We start from the raw sequence: 21,613 nt of genomic DNA, 5'->3' as shown, positions 1-21,613 counted from the left end.
GGCAGTTGAGCAACAGGACAACATCTTTCACTGCACCTGAAGGCATCAAGTTGCCTTAGGACTGCAAAGCAGTTTTCCTAAGGGTGTGAAGGGCACACAACTCTTCCCACAAATGATTGCCACCTGTCTGCATCTGTCACTTGCTTGCATTGCCTCACTATGTCTAGAGTCTAATGCAGTGAATAACTGGACCACCCAATCTTTGACATTGCCATATGTTACCCTATCCATTTTTGAAGCTGTAGAAGCTTTAAAATGCGATGTTCACTTATCTGTGACCATGGTCAGCAATGCCAGGACAAGTATGAATCCTTCCATTTCAATCAGGAACCATTCCATGCGCCCCCTTTTTTCTGTTCTCCCCTCATCCTTTTATCCAGTCCAGCCAAGGAGATAGAATCCAGAAGCTATACAAGGTCCTGGACTTATTTTAAGGCATTCATTCAGCCCCTCGGACAGTTCTTTTAAAGCTTTGCCATTCCACTGTCATGGGGACCACCAGGCACTATCGGCCTGGGCAACATTGAACACTTCTCCTGCAGCTGCTACCTAAGCTCCATTTTTCTTTTCTCTTTCTTATATATTCTCAAGATCATGCTGACATCTCTGGTCTACTTCTTCCTTCTGCTTGCTACAGGTAAGTCTATAAGGCCAAATTTCATTGGTTCAACCCCCAAAAGGGCTGGCAAGAGCCAAAGCAGACACATATCACTAGGATGTTTCCCACTATGTTTTAGACCTGCAAAGAAGAAGAAAACTTTGGCCAGGTAGTCAGTGTTGATGCGTCATTCTTACCTCAACAAAGCAGTGCATCCACTCCAGGTTTCATTTCAAATTTCATAGGGGTTACCTATGGTGTTGAACCTAATTTGAGGGTAGGATCTGTCACCTTGGATAGTTCCTTTACAATGTAGATTAAAACTTAGAAGGCATTCACTTCCCCATTGACCTAGAAGCCACCAGTCAAAATTTCCTGTATTGTCTACTTTTGACTTGCTGGTGTCTTTCCAGCTGGAATCCTGGCCAGGAGGGTCTTTTTCACTAGCTGTATTGCTGTTCTCCTATTTAAGGGGTGGAAGGTGGTGGTGCTGACATGGATTTTCATTCCAGTACCTCCCCTGGTGAGCTACATGTAGCTTCTCTGCAAAGCAGAGTCTCAAATCCAACACTTCCTCAATGTAGCATAAACATCCACAAATGAATGTATGCTACACTGAGCCACATATCTTTCTTACCCAATAAGCCTTTGAAGCTGCTCTGCACTGCCATCCTATGCTTTTCTGTGAGCGGGGAGAATCACAGAGACATCTGGCTACATCGCTATAGATCTATGCAAAATGTTCCCTGCAATGCTGAGAATCTCAGCACTGATGTCATCATTTCCCATTTAGCTATGGGGATGTAGCCAGATGCTCCTCCACACCTAACTGCTTGTTTTGAATTGCAGAATAAAGATGATGGAACCGGCCACATATTATTATTTGGTTGTTTCTCCCTTCTAGGCTTTTGCCTTCAGTGTGAACGTTGCAGCAGCCGCAATGCCTCATGTACGGGGGCACCATCTATTTGCCAGAAGTCTTCAAAGAGTTGCCTCACCGTCACTACTGAATACTTTGTCGGTAGGTATGGCTCAGGTCTAGGCTATCTGACAGACCATCTCTTCCCAGAGGCACCTGCCCAAGTTGTAAGATCCAAAGTTGGTTGGTTGGGGGGTACTTCTCTTGGTGCTACTGTCATCTTCACAGGCACATCTGGGGAGAACAGGGGAGAGGGCTTATAAATATATGAAAATAAAGCACACATATGTGTGCCATTTGTAGCAGATGTTCTAAGGTAAGGGTCTGTTGAGATCAACTCATACGCCAGCTGCAGCCCTTCCTAGGTCTGGAAGACTTAATGATAGGAGTGTATGCACTGGTAACCTCAAGGCTGGACTTTTGCAATGCGGTCTACATTGGGCTACCTTTGTACCAAGTTCAGAAACTTCAATTAGTTTGAAATACAGCATCCAGATTGATCACTGGTACAGTTAGGAGTGAGCATATCACACCAATATTAAAATCACTCCTCTGACTGCCAGTTAGTTTCCAGGCAAAGGATAAAGTATTGGTTATTACCTTTAAAGCCCTACTTGGTTTGGGTCCAGGTAACCTATGGGATCGCCTCCTTCCATATAATCCTCCCCATACACTTAGGTCCTCTGAGGACAGGAACTAGTCCTCACATTGGTGGCAGAGGTGGGGATAAGAAGAAGCCTCCATAGATGATAGCAAGAAGGGAAGTTCTGGAAGTCCACACATTTGGTGGCAGTGGTTGGGAAAAGTGGGAGAGTTCCCACTAGGGCCTTCTCTGTGGCTGCTCCCAAGTTTTGGAACTCCTTAGGAGGAAGACTGGAATTGCTTCCTTCTTGCTGTCTTGCCCCAACTTTTCTGTTGTGACAGGCTTTTAGGGGAACTAACTATAAGGGCTTTTAACAGTGAGCTGTTTGAGTAACTGACTTTTTAAAAAAATATGGATGTGTTTTAATGCTTTGGAATGAAGACGAGGAATAAAACCGAGTACTATTCCAGATCCGGGAGAATAATGGCTTGTGCTGTCAAAAGATGCATACAGCTACAAATAATTTGGTGACACTAAAAGTAATGGATGCATGTTCATTTGAACATCCTGTCAATTTAAATAATTGAATTGAAAACATATGCCAGGTTGCACCCACCAATGTTACCAAACAGGATCCTGTTTGATAATCATATTATAAATAACAAATGCATGTATGCTGCTGCTGTTGCTGTTTTCTTCTATGAAAAACCCCAGGGAACGAAAGATGGGTGGCCACATACAAAGGTTGCACCAAGAAAATCTACTGTTTTGCACCTTCCATGAGCTTCACTTTTCCTTCTCAGCGCAAACGGAGAGCTGCTAAGTGTTGCAACAAGGATCTCTGCAACAGGGGGGCTGTCAAATGTGAGTGCCCAGGCTTTTTAAGCCTCTATTCCCCTTTTCTTAAGGGGAGCTGATAGATGAAAATGGCTTCCAGCAAGGGACCGCTTTCCAGAAAATGATTCCTGCAATGACTAAAAGGCACTGAATGCTGGATTGACTGAATGCAGTAGTGCAGCTAGATGATTTTGAACCTTAAATGGTTGTATGTATGGATGAATTTGTTTATTTAAGTCAGTGACCAGAAAAGGTTGCAAGTATAATTTCAGTTGTGAGGCATGGAGTAGCAGCTGATAGCCACCATATCAGTAGGACAGTGAACCTAGGTGTGTTTTAATATAAACTTGGAAGGAGCTATCCATGGCACTGAAGTTATTTTGGGAATATAACTCCATGCCTTGGACAGATGCTTTATATTAAAGTTAGGTACACTGCCTAAATTACCTAAAAGCCACCCACCTCCACTGGAAACATGCAGTTAAAATTCTCTTCTCCCCCTCTATGGCACTATCGTTTCTTGATTTTCAAGTGCATCTACATTCCTCATTCAGGTAAGAAAGAGTACCCATGTACTGTTTGTCTGTTGGCCCCAAAAAGGGTCCCCCCCCCCCAAATATTCAGGACACCCCTTTAAGAAAGAGAATCTCTAGTGTGAAAAGGCCTTGAAGAAAGATTGCAAGGACATTGCATGAACTAGTAGAAACACAATTGGAGAGTCCATACTCCCCAATATTTCGTGGATGAAAACTGGACATGTGTGGTCAAGCAACCTCAGAGTGTTGTCAAGAGGGCAAATGTTACTGATAAGAAGAACACAAAAGTTAGGAGAGGCTTTTGCCAGAATGTTCAGGGAAGGACAAGATTTCTGCCTCCCTTTCCTCCACTGATTTAACTGGGTGCAAATTCCTTTGGCACTTTGAACTCAGTTTGCTGCAATGGAAGTAAACTGAGGACAAAGGAGGAAAAGAGGAGGAGAAAAGAACAAATTAAAAAAGCAGGATGAGAGAGGTTTAAGTAGGACTGTCCCTGCCAAATCAAGATGGCTAGCGGGTATGAAGGCGTTTGCCAACTTCTGTTTTGAATTGCATATTTCATCTTGGAAAGAGGAGATGTGCAGGAGATTGTTCTTAACAGTAAATGTGTTTGTTCTCAGTGCCACCAATGCAGACCAAGCCAAATGGACTACTCTGTCCTGGATGCTTCTCAACACATGCTAAATGCAAACCCACGGAGACAATAAAATGCCACGGCGAGGAGAATAAATGTGTCTACTATGATATCACTGTGGAACAGGGTAAGAAATGAGTTGTGAAAGGTGAAGAGAAAGTGGCAAGAGAGAGAGAGGGGGGGTTCTCCCTTTCTTTTCTGTGTCAGTAAAACCACCAGGAAACTTTTTATGACGCACTGACTGAAGCAGAATATCTCTGCCAGGAATAAGGTATAATTTTCGTGAGATCAGCAGAAGGTCTGTCATCATCCTACCATTACCCAAAGATGCCATAGCTGTGTTACTCTTTGTATATTGCATCCTGTACACTCAGGTCCTCTGGGGGCCTGAGCATTAGTCAGTCAGAAGCGTTGTCTGTTATTGTTTCCTACTTCGAGCCATAGGGAGGCTAGATGATGATGAGACAATTTACAGGTTGTGATTTGGTGTTCTCAGTATTGCACTGAGATGTGGCAGATCCAGGTTTTAGAAACTCAGTGGGTAACCTCAGATTTTCCATTCTCAGGCTTACCTGCCACACATTTGTGGGGAAGAACAAATGGGGAGGACAAAATCCATGCCCGTTGCTTTTAGCTCATTACAAAAGGAGTGGGATACAAAGGCAGCCTGGAGAAGAGAAGGTTAAGAGCTGATATGATAGCCCTGTTTAAATATTTGAAGGGATGTCATATTGAGGAGGGAGCAGGATTTTTTCTGCTGCTCAGAGACGAGGACCCGGAACAATAGATGCAAACTACAGCAAAAGAGATTCCACCTCAACATTAGGAAGAACTTCCTGACAGTAAGAGCTGTCCGACAGTGGAACACACTCCTTCCTCGGAGTGTGGTGGAGTCTCCCTCCTTGGAGGTCTTTAAACAGAGTCTGGATGGCCATCTGTCGGGGATGCTTTGATTTGGATTTCCTGCATGGCAGAATGGGGTTGGAATGGATGGCCCTTGCGGTCTCTTTCAACTCTATGATACTATAATTCTATGAATAAAATATAATAAATAAATATTGAAATGCATAAATATAGGATGGGTGACACCTAGCTTGAAAGTAATACACATGGAAAGAATCTAGGTGTCTGGTGGACCATAAACTAAACATGAAGAAATAGCATGATGCAGCAGCCCAAAAAGCCAGCATAATTCTAAGCTGCATCAGTTCTGGGCTATTTAATGTTCAGATCAAGAGAAGTAGTAAGCCCACCTTATTCTGCTTCGATCAGACCTCACCGGGAATACCATGTCCTCTTCTGGGCACCACATTTGAAAAGGAATATTGGCAAGATGAAACATGTTCAGAGAAAGGTGACCAGAATGAGCATAAGGCTGGAAGCCAAACCTTATGCGGAACAGACCTAGGAAGCAGGGCATGTTTAGTTTGGAGAAGTGAAGACTGAGAGGTGACACGGTGTTCATTTTTAAATAGATGAATCGATGCCATTTATAAGATGGAGGAAGTTTGTTTTCTGCTGCTCTAAGGACTAGGACAAGAAGCAATGGATTCAAATGACAAGAAAAGAGTTTTGTTTTAACTGTCTAAGAGCTGTTTGACAGAAGAACGGGCCATCTTAAAAAGTAGTAGACTCTCCATCTTTTTAAATTGGATGACCTTCTTTCAGGGGTGCTTTAGTTGTGTATTCCTGCATGGCAGAGGGTCCAACTAGATGACCCTTGTGGTCCCTTCCAACTCTACGATTCTATGTTTTGATGGAATTCATAACAAAAGCTGATTTCCTCCTCTCATCTGTTGTAGGTGACCAAATACACATGTTTGCTAAGCGTGGCTGTGGGACCAAGCTTGCCTGTGTGAACAAGCCACACATTGGTGGAATACCTGGACTGTTTGTAGAAGTTTGGAAAAGCGCTCAGTGTATTTCAGCCCTAAGCTCCAAAAACTTGCGTGAATTGAACAAGCAGCTAGTTCCTCAGATGGCTTTGGAATAACTGAACATCTGCTGAAGAATTTCTCAAGAGGTTAAAAAATAATAATGTAGATGTATTATTTCCAGACATCGTTCTTATTAAGCAATTTTCATTCCACTGATTTACGAGAGAAGATAATTTGATCACTTTTCTTTGTGAATGAATAAATCATGTTACATAAAAAGGCCTTCGTTCTTTAATAATTTGGGGATGTCTCCACATCATTGAATGTTCCCTTTTTCTTGTTGACACTCAAGAAAACTGGACGCATGCAGCATTTAAACAGCATCTATCCAAAGTGACCTGAAGCAGCTTTATTTTGGCCTGTCTGTTTGGGCCCTTAGGGTCCCTTCACATTACTTAGAGCTCAAACAGATAGGCCAAAATAAAGCTGCTTCAGGTCAATTTGGAGATATACTGTTTAAATGATGCATGCGTCCTAAGAGGCCGGAAGCCATGCCAAAGCCATGCTCCAGTCCTAAAGACTGGAGTGCAGCTTTGGTGCAGCTTTTGGCCTTGTTTGATGCATGTGTCATTTAAATAGCATATCTCCAAAGTGACCCGAAGTAGCTTTATTCTGTCTGTTCGGTCCCATAGTTATAGTACTGTGATTCCACTTTAATTGCCATGGCTGCATCCAATGGGATCCTCAGATGTATCATTAGGGGAGGCAAAGCTCTCTGACCAAATATTCTAAATATCATCCTCTAAACTGCAAACTCCCAAGGATTATATAAAATCCAGCCATTGCAGTCAATGTGGAACCATGCTGCTATAATTGCATGGTAAGAAAGGATCCTTAAGCATACGATCCACTATTTCACAGATGAAAACTGGGACCCATGTAATGTCAGAGTGTAGTCAAGAAGGCAAAAGTTATTAATGAATCGTTGAAGCTAGGAGAGGTTGCTGCAGTTTGTTTTTGTCTTAACCTATTGGGATGGGCAAGATTGCACCGTTTCCTCTCCTCTGAGTTAGCTGAGTGAAAACTGCTTTTGCTCTTTGAACTCAGTTTACAGCAGTTTAAGTAAGGTGAGGATAAAGGTCAAAGTAGGAGGCGGAGAGAGAAACCAGGACATTTTAAAAGCAGCTGAAAAGGTGAAATAGCCGAAAACTAATCAAGAATCTCCTAGCCTAACTGGGAACAGTGGAAGGCATGCTTTGGCTGTAGGTAAATTTTGGACTTAATGGGGAGGACTCATGTTTTTCAGAGAGTAACATGCAAAGGAGGGAAAGCATACTTAGGTGGGAATTTGCATTATTTTACTTACTCGAAAATATGGCATACCAGAGCTAATGCGGCTACAGTCTCTCTTGCCTATTCTGATGTGTGAGGTCTTAGCTACCCACTCCAAAGTCCTGCCATAATGTGCACCACTACATGAGTTCCTTGTGTTCTTGGGGACAAATTGTTCCCAGCTGGAGCTGCCCTATGGCAAGTCAGAGAACAGTTATGCAATACTCAAGTGACAATCCTGTTGGTGCCACAAACATGGGTAAGCTTCCTTATATTAGGCATCTAGTGGAGCAGAAACTAAACATCAGTAAATAGTGTGATGCAGCAGTCCATTGGCCATTGTGCAATGGAAGTACTTGGGTCAAGAGAAGTTTCAGAAGTGTAACTTTTTTCTCATGGACCTAAATTCCATGGTTAGTACCAACTAGAATAGAGCCATTGAATCAATTGACTTTACCTATAGTCTAACTCGCCGTTCAACAACTGTTTGTTTAGGCCTCCTCTAACTGGCAACCAACAGGATTTCAGCCATGCAGTTTCGTATTCTTGGACAGTGCATCAGTGCCTTTGATGTAACACTTCATTCATTGGAATTGCAGAAATAGACACTGTGAATTGCACAGTGGGACAATGAGCAGGAATGTTGCCAGATACATGGTTACACAATGTTGGTATTCAGCAGAGTGGTGTAGTGCAACCATCATGTTAACTATGTGAGTGTAGATTTACATAACACAAATACAATATAGGATCTCAGCCAGTATCTCCCAAATTAGTGGGGGAGATGCTCTCCTCTCCCCATTTATTTATGGTAGCTGACCATTGTTGACGTGATGTCTCAACATGCTGAGATCCCCTTTCTCATCAAGGATGGAGTAACTTCCGAATTTTCTATATATCACCAGTATGACAAAGAAGCTCCACTGAATTCAGGTTTTACTCTGAGATAAATGTGTATTTTACTTGAATTTTGTATTTTACTTACTTACTGTATGTTTTACTCACTGCTATTTCTTGCATGGCAGACATAGCACCCTACTCCTACTCCTACCTCTACCCTACTTTTTTTGTCCCCTAGCACCCTACTCTCCTCTTTTTGTCCTCTAGATGTAGCAAATACTTGAACCATCCATCCATTCAAAGTCTACTCTGTTCATAACCAAAATATTGGCCTTAGTCCAAGAGGGATCTGTAGGTTCATTTATTTGTCTGAACATGTCGTAATGGTCACTAAGCCTGAAACAGGTGTTGATTTAACTCTGTGATTTATCCTCTCTGGAGACTAATGGACCAGGAACTGTTCAATGCACCCCTATTCTTCTTTCCAGCCCCACCTTTCCAGACCTGAAACTATAAATCCAACCAGCTACACTAAACCCATCATCCCTTCAGCAGGTGCCACCCGAAGCTCCATTGTTCATCTCTTTCCTTCTTGTGTATTCGGAAGACCTTTCAGATGTTTCTTAGCTTTTCCATCTTCTCCATCCTGTTTGCCACAGGTAAGTCCATAAGGTTTTGCTCCATTAGGACCACATCACCAGAAGGAGACCTGCATTTACAAAACAAGAGCTTTCTTGCGCAAGGATTTTCCAGCTGATTTGGGTCATCATTTGATTATGAAACCATGGAGCATAATGCATACCATATAATATGGTATATCTCTTAACCCTTGCTCCCATTAATGGCAGCCAAGAAAGCAAGGGTACGAAAATACAGAGCAGCAGATGATCACAGCATGGATATTATGACAGAAGAGGATGAGAAAAAAAATGATAAGGCTGCCATTTTGTGTGGTTTTGCAATTAATGTTATATGTTTGGGGCTAAGAATATGCATGCACTCATGCTTACTGGTCTGTTTGTAATCCTTGAGTGTTTTTCTTGTTTGCTTGGTTTCTTATTCTTTCTTCTTTACATCTCATGGTAGGAGGAGAAAGAGATCCAATCCTGTCCTTTTCCAGTTCTCTAGTAAAGACAGTTGTGAGTATATAGGCATATATACATATGTGTGCCTAGTAGAGAAGAAAAACAACTATTTCATCCTCAAATGTGGGGACATTATTATTATTATTATTATTATTATTATTATTATTAACCTTTATTTATGAAGCGCTGTAAATTTACACAGTGCTGTACATACAATCTTTTAGCCAGACGGTTCCTGCCCTCAGGCTTACAATCTAAAAAGACACGACACAAAAGGAGAAGGGAGTGGTGGTGGGGAATAGGATCAGGTCCAGCAGATCTTCTCCACCTCCGAGGCCTGGACCAAGGCAGATGGACTGGAGGGAGGGCTTGGCTTCTTAATGACATAAATTATTATGGTACTTTTCTCTATACTGAATGAGAAAATGAACATTCCTCTGCAGTGATCTTTCCATATTCAAATGTCCCTGCACATAGTAATAATAATAATAATAAGGGTTGCAATATTGCATCGGCCCAAAGGCCAGAGTTTGAAAGTAATGCATCATAAATAATGGCATTGCCTGGAATACGCTATAAGAAAAGGCTTAGGAAGATGGATATGTCTGGCTCAATAAAAGAAGGCTCAGAGGTGATATAATAACTGTTTTGAAATATCTGTAAGCCAGCATGGTGTAATGGTTTGAAGGCTGAACTAGGATGCCAGGAGACCAGGGATCATCATATCCTTGCTCAAACATGATTCACTAGGTAATCTTGAGTAAGTCTTAGAGGGAGGCAATGGCAAACTCTCTTTGAACAAATCTTGCTAAGGAAAACTGTGACAGAGTCACCTGAATTGTACCCTAATTTGAAACAATTGCCCATTGTATAGGCACGCTTAACATCCAGTCTTAACTAAGTAGGAAATATTCCTTGCATACCAAGTGCAGCCAGCAATTCAGGAAAATCTAAATCCATAATACATTGCTGGACATATTCTATGGCTTTCTTTTCTCCTTTCAGTGATAAAAATTCAAGCAGAACTACAATTTTGCTATCAATGTATGGACTGGCTTGACTAAACCAATCTTTAGATTGCCCAATCTTCCTCTTTATTAAAGCAATACATTTTGGCATTAGAGAAACCACTGAAATGTTCCATTAACTGGTAGCCTGAATTGCCTCTGATTTTCATGCTATTTTCTTTCGCCAGGGGTTTGCTTGCAGTGTGAATACTGCAGCAGCAGCACTGATTCATGCACTGGCACACCACATGTCTGCCGGAAATCTGAAAATGCCTGCCTCATCCTTACCATGGAGACAACCATTGGTGGGTTGCCATCTTTAGAATGAGACTTGTTTTGTGCATGAGATCAAAGTTTTCCCTTTGTAATTTGCTTTTCTTTTTCTGCTGGTGGCATTGTGTTCCCCCCCCCCCCATATACATATGATATATATATATATAGGCTGAAATCCAATAGTTGGTCCTACATAGAATCAACCCATTGGATCCACCTGATAATTCAACCTGTATGTTTGTTCCATTGAATGAGTGACTTGACTCTAGCTGGGATGAACAATTGTATTTGAATTTAAAATAGGTTCCCCAGCACTATAATCTCAGTTTGTCCCTCCAAGAAGGAATAGACCCACGATAAAACAGTGACTCTAAAAGTCCTATCTCAGCTAAGGGTCCGGAAGAGCCCCATGACCGATGGTATGAAACACCATGGTTGATGGTATTTCCAGCATAAACAACAGAAACACACTCCCGATGTCTAGTTCCCAGTATAGGTTGTCCCCAAGGTCACCTAAAATGTCTCTGTCCCTTAATCCAGATTGAAACTTATCTAGTTAAACCATTTCCTCCAGCCAAAGGATAATACTGTGTTTTCCTCTCTCACATGATAAACTGTCAGGAAATGACAAATGGTTGGCAACATATAAGGGCTGTACTGCACTGAAGTATTGTCTTCCATCTCCCATGAGCTTCACCTTTCCTTCTCAGCGCAAACGGAAAGCTGCCAAGTGCTGCCGGACACCTCTTTGCAACACTGGAACAGTGACACGTAAGCTCTTCGTCCAACACTTTTAAAGATTCTCCATCATCTCCTACTCCAAGGGACAGTTCAGGCAGGGTCTCATAAACACTAACAAATTGTAGTGCTGTGATTCCACTTCAACTGCCCTTGTTCTGTCCTTATTGAATCCTGGGATTGACAGTTTAAGGAGGGACATTTATAATTCTCATCCAGAGGGCTCCTCTTGTGCTTCACCAAAATATAGATCACAAGATGCCACAAGATGGATCCATGGTAGTTAAAGTGGAATCACAAAGCTATAGCTATGTAATGTCAATGGCTCCCTGGTGGTGGAATATTGTCCCTTGACATTGATCGAGACATTGGCTTGATTTCAGCAGTTCTTTCAAGCGTTTGAGATCTCATGAGATCACAGTTTCAGATTTTGGGCTGCAGGTTTCATTTCAATGGCTGAAGTGTAGTGAAATGATTGGATTTCTGTTATATTGGTTGTGAACCTGCATCGGGAGACATAGCTACAAGATGTAGTAACAGTGTCGCATCCAGTCCCCTCAACCCAAATTTTCTCAGCTGTATCTCTTTGAAACTGACCATTTCCAGCTGTCAAGCATCTAACTACATTGGACCCTTGATATCCACTGGGGTTTAGTTCCAGGGTTCCTTGTGGATGCTCAAGTCTTATTAAATACAAGGGCATAATAAAATAGTGCTCTTTATATAAAATGGAAAAAAAGATATCTAAAAAAAAAGAGATATCACTAGGATTCTATGATTCTATAATAATGAAAGAAACATGTGAGAAAATGAGATCTAAACTAGAATAAGACAGACAGAGTAAAACCAGTAGCAGAGAAGAGATCGGAGGCATCAGAACAGATTTGGAGAATTGGTTCATAATGGGAAGAAGACTGGACAAATTCTTGAAGAAGTCAAAAGAGGAGCAATATCATCCTACATTTAGGATTGTAAAACTGATCTAGCCAAAGAGGAGGGAAGGTGTTCTTAATACTACCGGTATTTGTTATCTTCTTCCCAGTGCCTAAACTAGGGGTCATACCAAATGGACTGAAGTGCCCTGGATGCTTCTCAGAGGATCCCAGATGTGTACCCACAGAGATACTAAGCTGCAATGGATGGGAAGACTATTGTGTCTACTATGATGTGTCTGTAAAACATGGTAAGATGCAAGTCATATACCTAACAGAATGGATATCTTTGAAGTAGTTCAACAAGCCATTCCTATTCTGCAAAGTGGAGACAGGCATAGATTCAGTAAAAGCTATGACTCAGAAGACAAGTCTTCTCTGTTCCTAGCTTTTACTGATACTAGGCCTATCTCCACTTTGCAGAATAGGAATGGCTTGTTGAACTAGTTCAAAGATATAAGAGTCTAGGGGCCCGTACAGACAGGCCAAAATAAAGCTGTTTAGGATCACTTTGGAAGTATGCTGTTTAAATGATGCATGCATCCCAAGAGTCCAGAAGCCGCACCAAAGCCACACTCCAGTCCTAAGTAAAATCCCTCTTAATGCTGCTGCAGATTGTAATCTCCCAGTCTTTATTCAGCCATTATAACTTTTCCCAGTCTCAAAATACAAAGTGAATGCAAAACACATTCAAACGAGTTCACTAGTACTGTATAAGATAACTCTTTCATGCCATTGGACATCTGTTAATGTCAATGTGTCGTGGAATCACTGACTAACCTGAACTTTTGCATGTGTTTCATTTTTGTAAAGTATATTTTCTTGTGTGGTGTGCAATGGAGGTGACCGATTCCAGAACTGGGTGTCATTCCAGACTTCTCTAATGGTTTGTTCAGTGCTAGCCACTGACGCTCATTACTGCTATGGCATAAGCTGTATTGATGGTAAATGATGCAAATTCCCCATTGCTGGATATATGAGGAGCCCTTCTGCTTGGCTGTATCTCCCCCAGGGCAGGACCAATGGAAGATGGATTCCCAATGGTTATATATGTAGTTCAGATGCCAACAAAGGAAATTAAACTGCACAAGCATAATCCGCCTCCTCCATTCCCAAAGCTATAAGAACTATGCAAGCAAATGCAAAAAGGATTCAAACAAGTTCATTACTATAAGTTAACTCTTTCATGCCACTGGACAGCTGTTAATGTGTGGCCATGATGCTACCCAGGACTGCAAAACCCATCTGCCTGGCACAAAGGTCCAGCCCACTACAGTATGTTTTCTGCTATGTGTAAAGCTAGCCATTATATGCAAGAGAAGGAATTAATCTTTGGGTACAGTTCCACAGGCTTTCCTAATGGGCTGTCATTTTTTCCCTTTCCATTCTTGCAGAGGGAAAGATCTACAATCATGCTATTCGTGGCTGTGGGACCAAGCACGCCTGTATGAATGAGCCACGGATTTTTGGGGTTCCTGGGTTGTATATGGAAATGTTGAAGAGTCCTCAGTGCACTCCTGCTCCCAAAATGTTAACCAAAATTGGCAAGTAACTAGTCCCTCAGAAAATGACCCGCTCCCACCTTGTGAAGAAATGACTCTCAGGGTCTGTGAAACATCTCACTTGTGTTTGACTCCAGCATCCGACATGATTTTTTTTTTTAAGCAGGCAATTTTCATTGATATGTAAGGCGGGATAATTCATTTAAAAAACCCACATTGAATAAAACTGTGTAAAGAGAAAAAAAGGTTTGAATCTGCAAAGTGTATTATTATTTCCTTCAACGTTCCCCTTTCACTATAAGCAATCAATTTTCATTTTAGAATTTATTGCCAATATGTAGTTGGTGCATACAATTACAAATGCTACTTTGGGCTTTAGTGCAGAAGCCCAGTTCTTGCTTCAGTCACACTTCTCAATGAAAATGGAATTATACCTGTTTGTATATTAGCCATTAGTACATATCTTCACAATTGCACTACTTGCGCTGCGTATGCCATTGCATTCTCTTCCTGACTCCCTTTTAGCCATGCATTCCACACAAGGATTGCATAGCACAATGAATGTGTAACTCCATATACAGAGATTGCCGTTAGGCAATTCCAATGTAGGCTCTCACGCTAAATATCTGGACAGGACACTGAAGGGGGAAAAGAAAGATTAACTTTTTAAATTTCCAGTTTCTCTGGTCATGAATTGCTGGTATTTGACACAATACTATGAGATGCATGGTCCAGTTGTGGAAAAAGCAAGCTTTCTTTTCAGTACAATCAGAGAAACGACATCTATTGACATTGTGTCTTTCACACAACAGTTGAAAGAAGAGCCATGTTCTAGTTTGTTTGTCTGGCAAGCACAGTGAAAGAGCTACCTTGTTAAAGAGGTGTAAAGTACACATTCACACTTCACTGGAGATGTCATCATGGTTGGAAAACACATGGCAAGCCCACATGTCTGCCAATAATGAATGCTGCCTGAGCCGGATATACTCAGGAACTAATTGTTCCATATCCATCAGTCCCGGGCTGCTTTTTCCTATACCTAAAACTAGAAATCATTCTGAACTGAAAAGTCTTTCAATCAGACACATCCACTCAGGAGGTTGTCTTATAATATTGTGAGTAGTACAATCCAGCTGTAGTCAGAGCCAGATCTTAAAGAAGGCAGGACCAGAGTCTGAAGCAGATGATTTCATATAAGTGACCCTTACATGAGTGACCCAAACCTTTCCTTGCTTTACCTGGAGATGCCAGGTATTGACCCGGGCACCTTTTCCATGAGAAGCATGTGTTCTTCCACTGAGTTACACCCTCCTCACTTGGCTGTTTTACGTTTCTTGGAAGGAGATGTCATCATGGTTCTTGGGTCCAAGAAAGGCACACATAGTACCGGATGCATCCAGGAGCTATTGTCATACTCACTCACACACATACACACAACATGCTGGTACTCTAACGTCCAAGCTGTAAACCATACTGGATTGAAAACTGTCTTCAACACACATACACACACATTGAACCCACTCCTGCGTATTTCTCATCGCAATGAAGATACTTCCCCAGACCATTAATATCTGCCTCCTTCCAGCCCTGTTAGCTACAGGTGAGTGGGCTGCTTTTAAAGCCATGGAGGTGTTGCATCACCAGCTATCCTTGTGCATTGTGCAGAGTCTGGAACTAATGGGCGATTTTCCTTTGGAGGTAAGGAGAAGACAAGCCGTGTTTCAAAAGTAGCACTGATATCATCTCTTTCATGTAGTGAATTTTTATTTACTTATAAAAGTTAACTTTCAAAGCATTTTCAAAGGATTTCTAAGGCATTCAAGAATGCATCTGCACTGTAGAAACAATGCAGTTTGACACCACTTTAAGTGCTGTAGTTCCATCCTATGGAATCCTCTGTAGTTTTTACCCAGAGAGCTGGAGTCACCTTCCTGAATCTCCAATGGTTTACCAGAGATCCAGAAGGCCAGTCGGGGTGAAGTGTTGCCTTCTCCTCTCCTCCAAGCCAGTAAATGCCATGGTAGCACATGCTAGCCCTTGAAAGCTCCTGGTGGCAGTGCTTTATTGCAACACAGCAACAATTAAAAATAAAACACAGCAAAACACACAAAGCCCTTTCTTTTTTCGAGGTCATTTAAGTATCCTTCCAACTGCAGGGGAGTAAGTGTTCCCTCTGCACCCTTTGGGCCATCCAGAAACCTCCCATGGCCTCTCTCATATGGCAAGAGTAACCTTTGCAGGGCTCCAAGATGGGAGGTCAAGCTGCTATTTTTCTCCAGCAGGACTTTGCCTTCAGTGTGAACGCTGCAAAAGTGCCACCCGCTCTTGTACTGGACCCCTGAAGACTTGCAGAGATGTCGAAAATGCCTGTCTCACTCTCACAAGAGAGACTAGAATAGGTAGGTGGCTCAGCTTCATGAGCAGAATGAAGGAGGTTTGTTCTATTTTTCTATTTCCTAGACCGTGGATGGCCATATGCCAGAGGTCTTAGTGCCTTTTTCAGCCACTGAAATTTGAAGTGGCCATGCTTATTTGTGAGTTACAACTTACAATGTTAGCCTGTCTTCAACCACTGTACTACATTGCCTCCCTCTTTCTTATTTATCCAGGCAAAGTGGTCAAAGTGGTTACCTATAAAGGATGTACCAAGCTGCGGTATTGCCCTCTGGGTCCCTTCACCATCACCACTGACCTGGAGGGACGCATACGGAGCAATTCGGAATGTTGCTGTTCAGATCACTGCAACAAAGGAGGCTTGAGATGTAAGCATTCCATTTCATATCTTTTTTAGCACCTCTTTCTCTTCTAAGTGTATTAATCTGACAATCTGTGGCAGGGAGACAGTTTCACACCATGCAATTATACCACTATACAGCCACTTGCGGGGTTATAGCTGCATCTGATGACATCCTGGGTTCTGTAGTTTGTTGTCGTTGTCTGACTTCAAGTCACTTCTGATTTATGGAGACCTTAAGTGAACCTGTCATGGGGTTTTCTTGGCAGACTTTGTTCAGAGGGGTTTGCCCTTGCCTTCCTCTGAGGCCGAGAGAGCATGACTTGCCTAAGATCGCCAAGGCCAAGTGGGGGTTCAAAACCTGGTCTCCCAGTGTCTTAGTCCAACACTCAAATCACTGCATCATGCTGGCTCTGTGGATTAGGGAGAGTTATTTAGAATTTGAAGCCATAGGGCTGTAGTGCCTCATTAAACTACAAAACCCAGGAATCCATACGTTGCTGCCATAGCAGCTGAAGTGGAATCTTAGTGCTATAATTCTGTAGTACGAAAGGGTCCTAGGTGTCTTCACCCCAATTATACTTTCCCATTTAATACTTTATTTCTTTTCTCATAATGATCCATTCCATACCCACACGATCAATGATGTGACATCTATGGCTACATGGCGACATTTGTGACTATCTCAGTAAATCAAAGGAGGCTCATGCTGTATCAAGTTGAGGTCAAGCAGCTTTCAATTCATCCATCCCTAATCTGTATGTCTCAAACATGTTTTGACTGGACTTCCTAAGGATTTACTTCCTGCTGACCCTCTTATATTGCTTGGTTCCTAGTGCCAGTAATGGGTAAACCAAACCACAGATGGTGTCCTGGATACAATTCAAAGGGCTCCAAGTGCAGCCTTGATGATAAATTTCATTGCCACGGTCGGGAAGTCAACTGTTTCTATCTTGCTGGATTCACTGAGGCAGGTAAAGATGACAACTTCGGATTTCAGAAATACTATCCTACAACTGGGTGTCATCTAGCACGGTTTTATATCATTTTAACTTCTATGGTATCATCCTGGGATTTGTCATATAATGAGTTGTCATGTAGAAATCTCTGGTGTGCTCCATTGAACTACAGCAGAAAATGCTAGGTATTTCTCGAAAATGCCAGCACTCCAAAGGATAGAGCCATGGCAGTTAAAGTGATTTCAGATTGATGAAACTGTGTGGCATAGATACTCTCTAAGTGATTTTTCTGGGGTTGAGGTCAATATGCCATGCAATGTGCCATTGTGGCATGCCCCACTGTGTGCAGGTAGAGATCCAGACATTCATAAGCTGGGAAAAATCATACCAGGTTAAAAATGAAACAAAACATGCTTCCCATAACTGCACTTCTTTCTTCATAAGTGCTATGCTCTAAATTGTACCAGTCTAGTTAAAGAGCATAAAAAGAACATAAGAAAAAGTTCAAACTATAAAAAAACAAGAACGAAAGAATGACAAGAGAAGTACCATGATGGGTAACAAAATGGCTAGTGCTCTGTGACATATGTTTGTGTGTCTTTTTGCACAGGTTGCAGAAGGCTAGTATCTAGCTCTGTGCACACTATATAAAACCTTTCCTCACTAACTCTTAAGGCCCAGGAGGGATCACCACTGCTGCTACTTAAGAGTGCGGAGCAGGTGGGAAGCACTTCAGACAATGAAGATGCAACTGGTCATGGCTCTGAAGGGAAGGGAAGGAAGCTGCACTCCATGGGTGTGCTGTTGTCTCTGGCCCCACAAGCTGAGACCAGCTGCTTCTTCATCATCTGAACTCTGTGACCCACTCTCTGATTCCAGCACCAGTTCCTTTAAGAGCTGGTGTTGGGACAGGACATGGAACTGATCTCAGCCATGTCAGGAATTGCCAAAAAATGTTATCATGTAGGGAGTGGAGACAAGAATCAGAATGTTATTGGTGAACTCCAGTAGTGGCTCCACTTTTCCCAAGGTCTTGCAGCAGTGGGATGGGAAGGCAACAAAAGTAATCTGCTGGTACAAAGCAGCCTATTTCTCCCATGTCTCACATCCTTTATGCCTGCAGCATTTGCAGCTTTTTCCCTCCTGCTGCCACTATCCCCATCAGCAGAGCTATGGTTTATGGTCCTTAGCCTGGTTTCCTGACCTCAAGCATTTCATGAACTGTTGTTTTTTTCTCTCTTATCTTTCAGGTGGCAAGAACAAGACTTATGTCAGACAAGGTTGTGGGACCAAACATACTTGTATAGATCAGCTGGGCATTTTTGGCATACCAGAGTTATTTCTTGAGACAGTGACACAGTCGGAGTGCAGTGAGGCTACCTAAGACTTCAAAATGGCTCCTTTGGGGATGGGACATTCCTCCAACATAAAGCTGCCCTCTTCTCTTATATCTTGCTGAAGTATCTGCTGATCTAACAGTAGAGGGATGAATTTAATAGGAATTACACATAGTTCCCTTCAACTAGTGCACTGAGAGGTGATAGAAAAGGTATTTTAGACTCCTTCCCATGCACAAAATAAACAAAAATAGTGACTTAAAGGTCTGTTGTACATTTTATTTCAGTTGTGTGGCCTTCAATCAGATTGGCCAGATATTCATTATAAAATTCTCAAGTAAATATGCAAAAACCTCTGCCTAAAAATTAAACTTCTGCCTCTGTTTCTCTATCTCATTTATTCTCTCCAGTCATACTCCTCTTATTTTTAAATGGAAGAATAGAGACGAGCCAGCTATGCAGTTAAGTACAAAGCCTTCATAAATCTTCTGTCTAATCCATTACTTCAGAAGCAAATGTATAAACAACAATTGAGCAATGTCCGCCCTTCCTAAATGAATCGTCCTCTCCCCTTTCCAAAGCTCTCCGCTGAGACACATGCAAACTTTCAATGAATGACTGATGTTCGTGTAATGGAAAGTATAATAGCCTACTAGAAGAAAATGAGAAATGGAAAATCGAAGATTTGGGGGCAGAATGAACAGATACAATAAAGAAAGTCAGATGGGGTCTTGTAAGCCATTTAATCCAGCCCAGTACCAGATCAGAGATTAAGCAAGAGGATGCCACACACCAAAATTGTGGAGTCCTCCTCTGCGATCCTATAGGCAGTCATAGTCTAATCCCTTCCCTGATACAGAAAAGCAAAACCACCAGTCAATGGCTGGCCAATTATGTTTGAACCCGTTCACTTCCACTTGGTTAGCTGGTAGAACCTAGTAACAGGTGTGTTTTTTTGTACTACAACTTCCATGGTCAGTTTTAATTTCCCAAAGTTAATGTTTCCAAACTTTAGTGACTGGTTCAGTTGTTAAATTATCCCAACCATGAATAGCTTCATCCTCCGATTCAGCTAAATCTCCTGTGCTGTAGCAGGAGCCCTTTAGAACTTGTCCTGCTCCCCAATACAACAGAGTACACGTCTTTGCCTCTTCTATGTAACCATTTAGGAACCTGAAGAGTGCTGTCATATCCTAATATTTATAATGTCTCTTCTGCAGGCTGCATACGCCCAGTTTCTTTGACATTTCCTTGGTTTCCATATTCCTGTATATCTTTATGCATTCAGCCAGTTGTTGTTGTTGTGTGCCTTCATGTCTTTTCTGATTTGAGCCAATCCTAAAGCAAATATATCATGTGATTTTCATGGCACAATTTGATCCAGAGAGAGATCACCATTGCTTTCCTCTGAAGCTGAGAGAGTGTCACTTGCCCAAGATCACCCATGGCTGAACAAGAATTCAAACCCTGGTGTCCTGGAGTCTAAGAGCTGGAACAGACCATCACAATATGCCAGCTTCTGGACAGCATGGGGATATGATGCATGCCCTGATGCTGTCACCAAGCCAGCATTATGCCACCTACTCAACCAGACTGTGGGCAGCGCTGCAGCACGCTGGCAGTGTGGCGTTTAGACACCGCATGCTGTAGGAGCGCTAAAAGCCAGCACCGTGGAGGAAAAGCCACTCTTTTTCCAGCTCAAAAAGAAATGGCATTTTGCCTCCTCTTTTTGAGCCAGAAAAAAGACGGATCAGGGCTGTGGCATGCGGTAGCTGTGGCCCTGATCCGGCATCCAAAGGGGAGGCATGAAACCATCCCTTCCAGGTCTGTCTGTTTCGGGCCCTAGTCCAACACTCAAAGTGTCCCATCATTCTGATTCTAATTCAGCCAATACACACCAAGGTGAAGCTTCTCATTACCAGAATCTAATTCACTGGCTTATTGCAACTGCTAACTCATGTAAAGTTTACTTTTAGTCTTAGCAATATTGATACAGTGAAAGCAGGCTTTGCCTTTTCCAAACAATTATATTTGAATTCAGATAAGGAGCTGTAAACTCCTTGCTTGAAGGGACAGAATGAAATCTGCTCCTTTGTGGAACAGGTGGCTGGCTGTTTATGCAATTAACACTTATCAATAAATTGGTGCACCAATTCTCTTCCAAGGTTCATGGGACAATGAATAGCTAGGCAGTGCCAACAACATCATCAGTCTCATGACACAATTTATATCTAGCAATATTAACAAGTCAGACATCATGCATTTTACTCATCCTGGTGCCTTTTGGATGTATTGGATTAGTACCTGCATCATCCCAAACCAATGACTGTGGTCACTTGGGGTGATGGAAGCTGCAGTCCAAGGGATGATCAACTAGATGGAGGCATTGGCCAAGCTGTTCCTGCCGAGAGCAAACATTAATGTCTGAATTACATTTTTAAAGGATCAGAACCAAGACAAAAGTTCACAACCGTTGTGGATTATTCCATGAGTTATCACATATATTTCTTTGGACTTTGCCAGGTTTGGCTAGTTGTCTGAACTCATGCCATTCTTTTTAGAGGGAGTTTGTAGTGATTTCTTGAATCTGTCCTACAGCTCTTCCACAGGATTTTTCATAATGGGGTATTGGTTTGAAAGACATTTTTCTCCTTTTTATTTTTTAAAAGACTCATAGAGTTATATTACAAAAGTAGTATTGCACTGATGCACTGTAGCACTGTAACTTTATCCTGTTAAATTTTGCTTTCTAGCCTTGTGTAATAATGTCCATACAGGCAGTAAAGGTCCTCCAGTCCTGCCTTACTGGGCAGCAGTCACTGCAAGTGATGGGGGTCTGTTCTCCTATCAATAGGGACACAGCAAAGTGACATTTCCACATCTCCTCCCA

At 42.1% G+C, this 21,613-nt stretch overlaps 2 protein-coding genes across 2 annotated transcripts; both read left to right on the top strand.

Annotated features, from left to right (window-relative positions):
* The first annotated feature begins 594 nt into the window (after nucleotides 1-594).
* Nucleotides 595-6,100, top strand: LOC149304449 (phospholipase A2 inhibitor and Ly6/PLAUR domain-containing protein-like). The gene is made up of 5 exons (XM_089479064.1): nucleotides 595-637; nucleotides 1,503-1,619; nucleotides 2,815-2,964; nucleotides 4,094-4,234; nucleotides 5,910-6,100. Exons 1-5 carry the CDS (start codon nucleotides 595-597, stop codon nucleotides 6,098-6,100), a joined length of 642 nt encoding a protein of 213 aa, XP_089335190.1.
* Nucleotides 6,101-8,149: 2,049 nt separating this feature from the next.
* Nucleotides 8,150-18,770, top strand: LOC149304448 (phospholipase A2 inhibitor and Ly6/PLAUR domain-containing protein-like). Its single transcript, XM_089479063.1, has 8 exons — nucleotides 8,150-8,191; nucleotides 8,764-8,815; nucleotides 10,437-10,553; nucleotides 11,143-11,292; nucleotides 12,302-12,442; nucleotides 13,586-13,735; nucleotides 16,303-16,455; nucleotides 18,637-18,770. The coding sequence occupies exons 1-8, from the start codon at nucleotides 8,150-8,152 to the stop codon at nucleotides 18,768-18,770; spliced, it is 939 nt and encodes a 312-aa protein (XP_089335189.1).
* Nucleotides 18,771-21,613: the final 2,843 nt, after the last annotated feature.

This window comes from Sceloporus occidentalis, unplaced genomic scaffold, assembly GCF_023333645.1.
Source record: "Sceloporus occidentalis isolate IW3139 unplaced genomic scaffold, rSceOcc1.0.p SCAF_13, whole genome shotgun sequence".
NCBI classification, from domain to species: domain Eukaryota; kingdom Metazoa; phylum Chordata; class Lepidosauria; order Squamata; family Phrynosomatidae; genus Sceloporus; species Sceloporus occidentalis.
The sequence above is the reverse complement of the archived record's forward strand: the minus strand, read 5'-3'. Positions and strand labels throughout refer to the sequence as shown.

Coding starts and splice junctions, on each gene's coding strand:
- LOC149304449 (XM_089479064.1), top strand. CDS start 595: ATGCTGACATCTCTGGTCTACTTCTTCCTTCTGCTTGCTACAG. Junction 1,620..2,814: donor CACTACTGAATACTTTGTCG/GTAGGTATGGCT, acceptor GAAAAACCCCAG/GGAACGAAAGATGGGTGGCC. Junction 4,235..5,909: donor TGATATCACTGTGGAACAGG/GTAAGAAATGAG, acceptor CATCTGTTGTAG/GTGACCAAATACACATGTTT.
- LOC149304448 (XM_089479063.1), top strand. CDS start 8,150: ATGTCTCAACATGCTGAGATCCCCTTTCTCATCAAGGATGGA. Junction 8,192..8,763: donor CCTTTCTCATCAAGGATGGA/GTAACTTCCGAA, acceptor TGTATTCGGAAG/ACCTTTCAGATGTTTCTTAG. Junction 16,456..18,636: donor CAACAAAGGAGGCTTGAGAT/GTAAGCATTCCA, acceptor CTTATCTTTCAG/GTGGCAAGAACAAGACTTAT.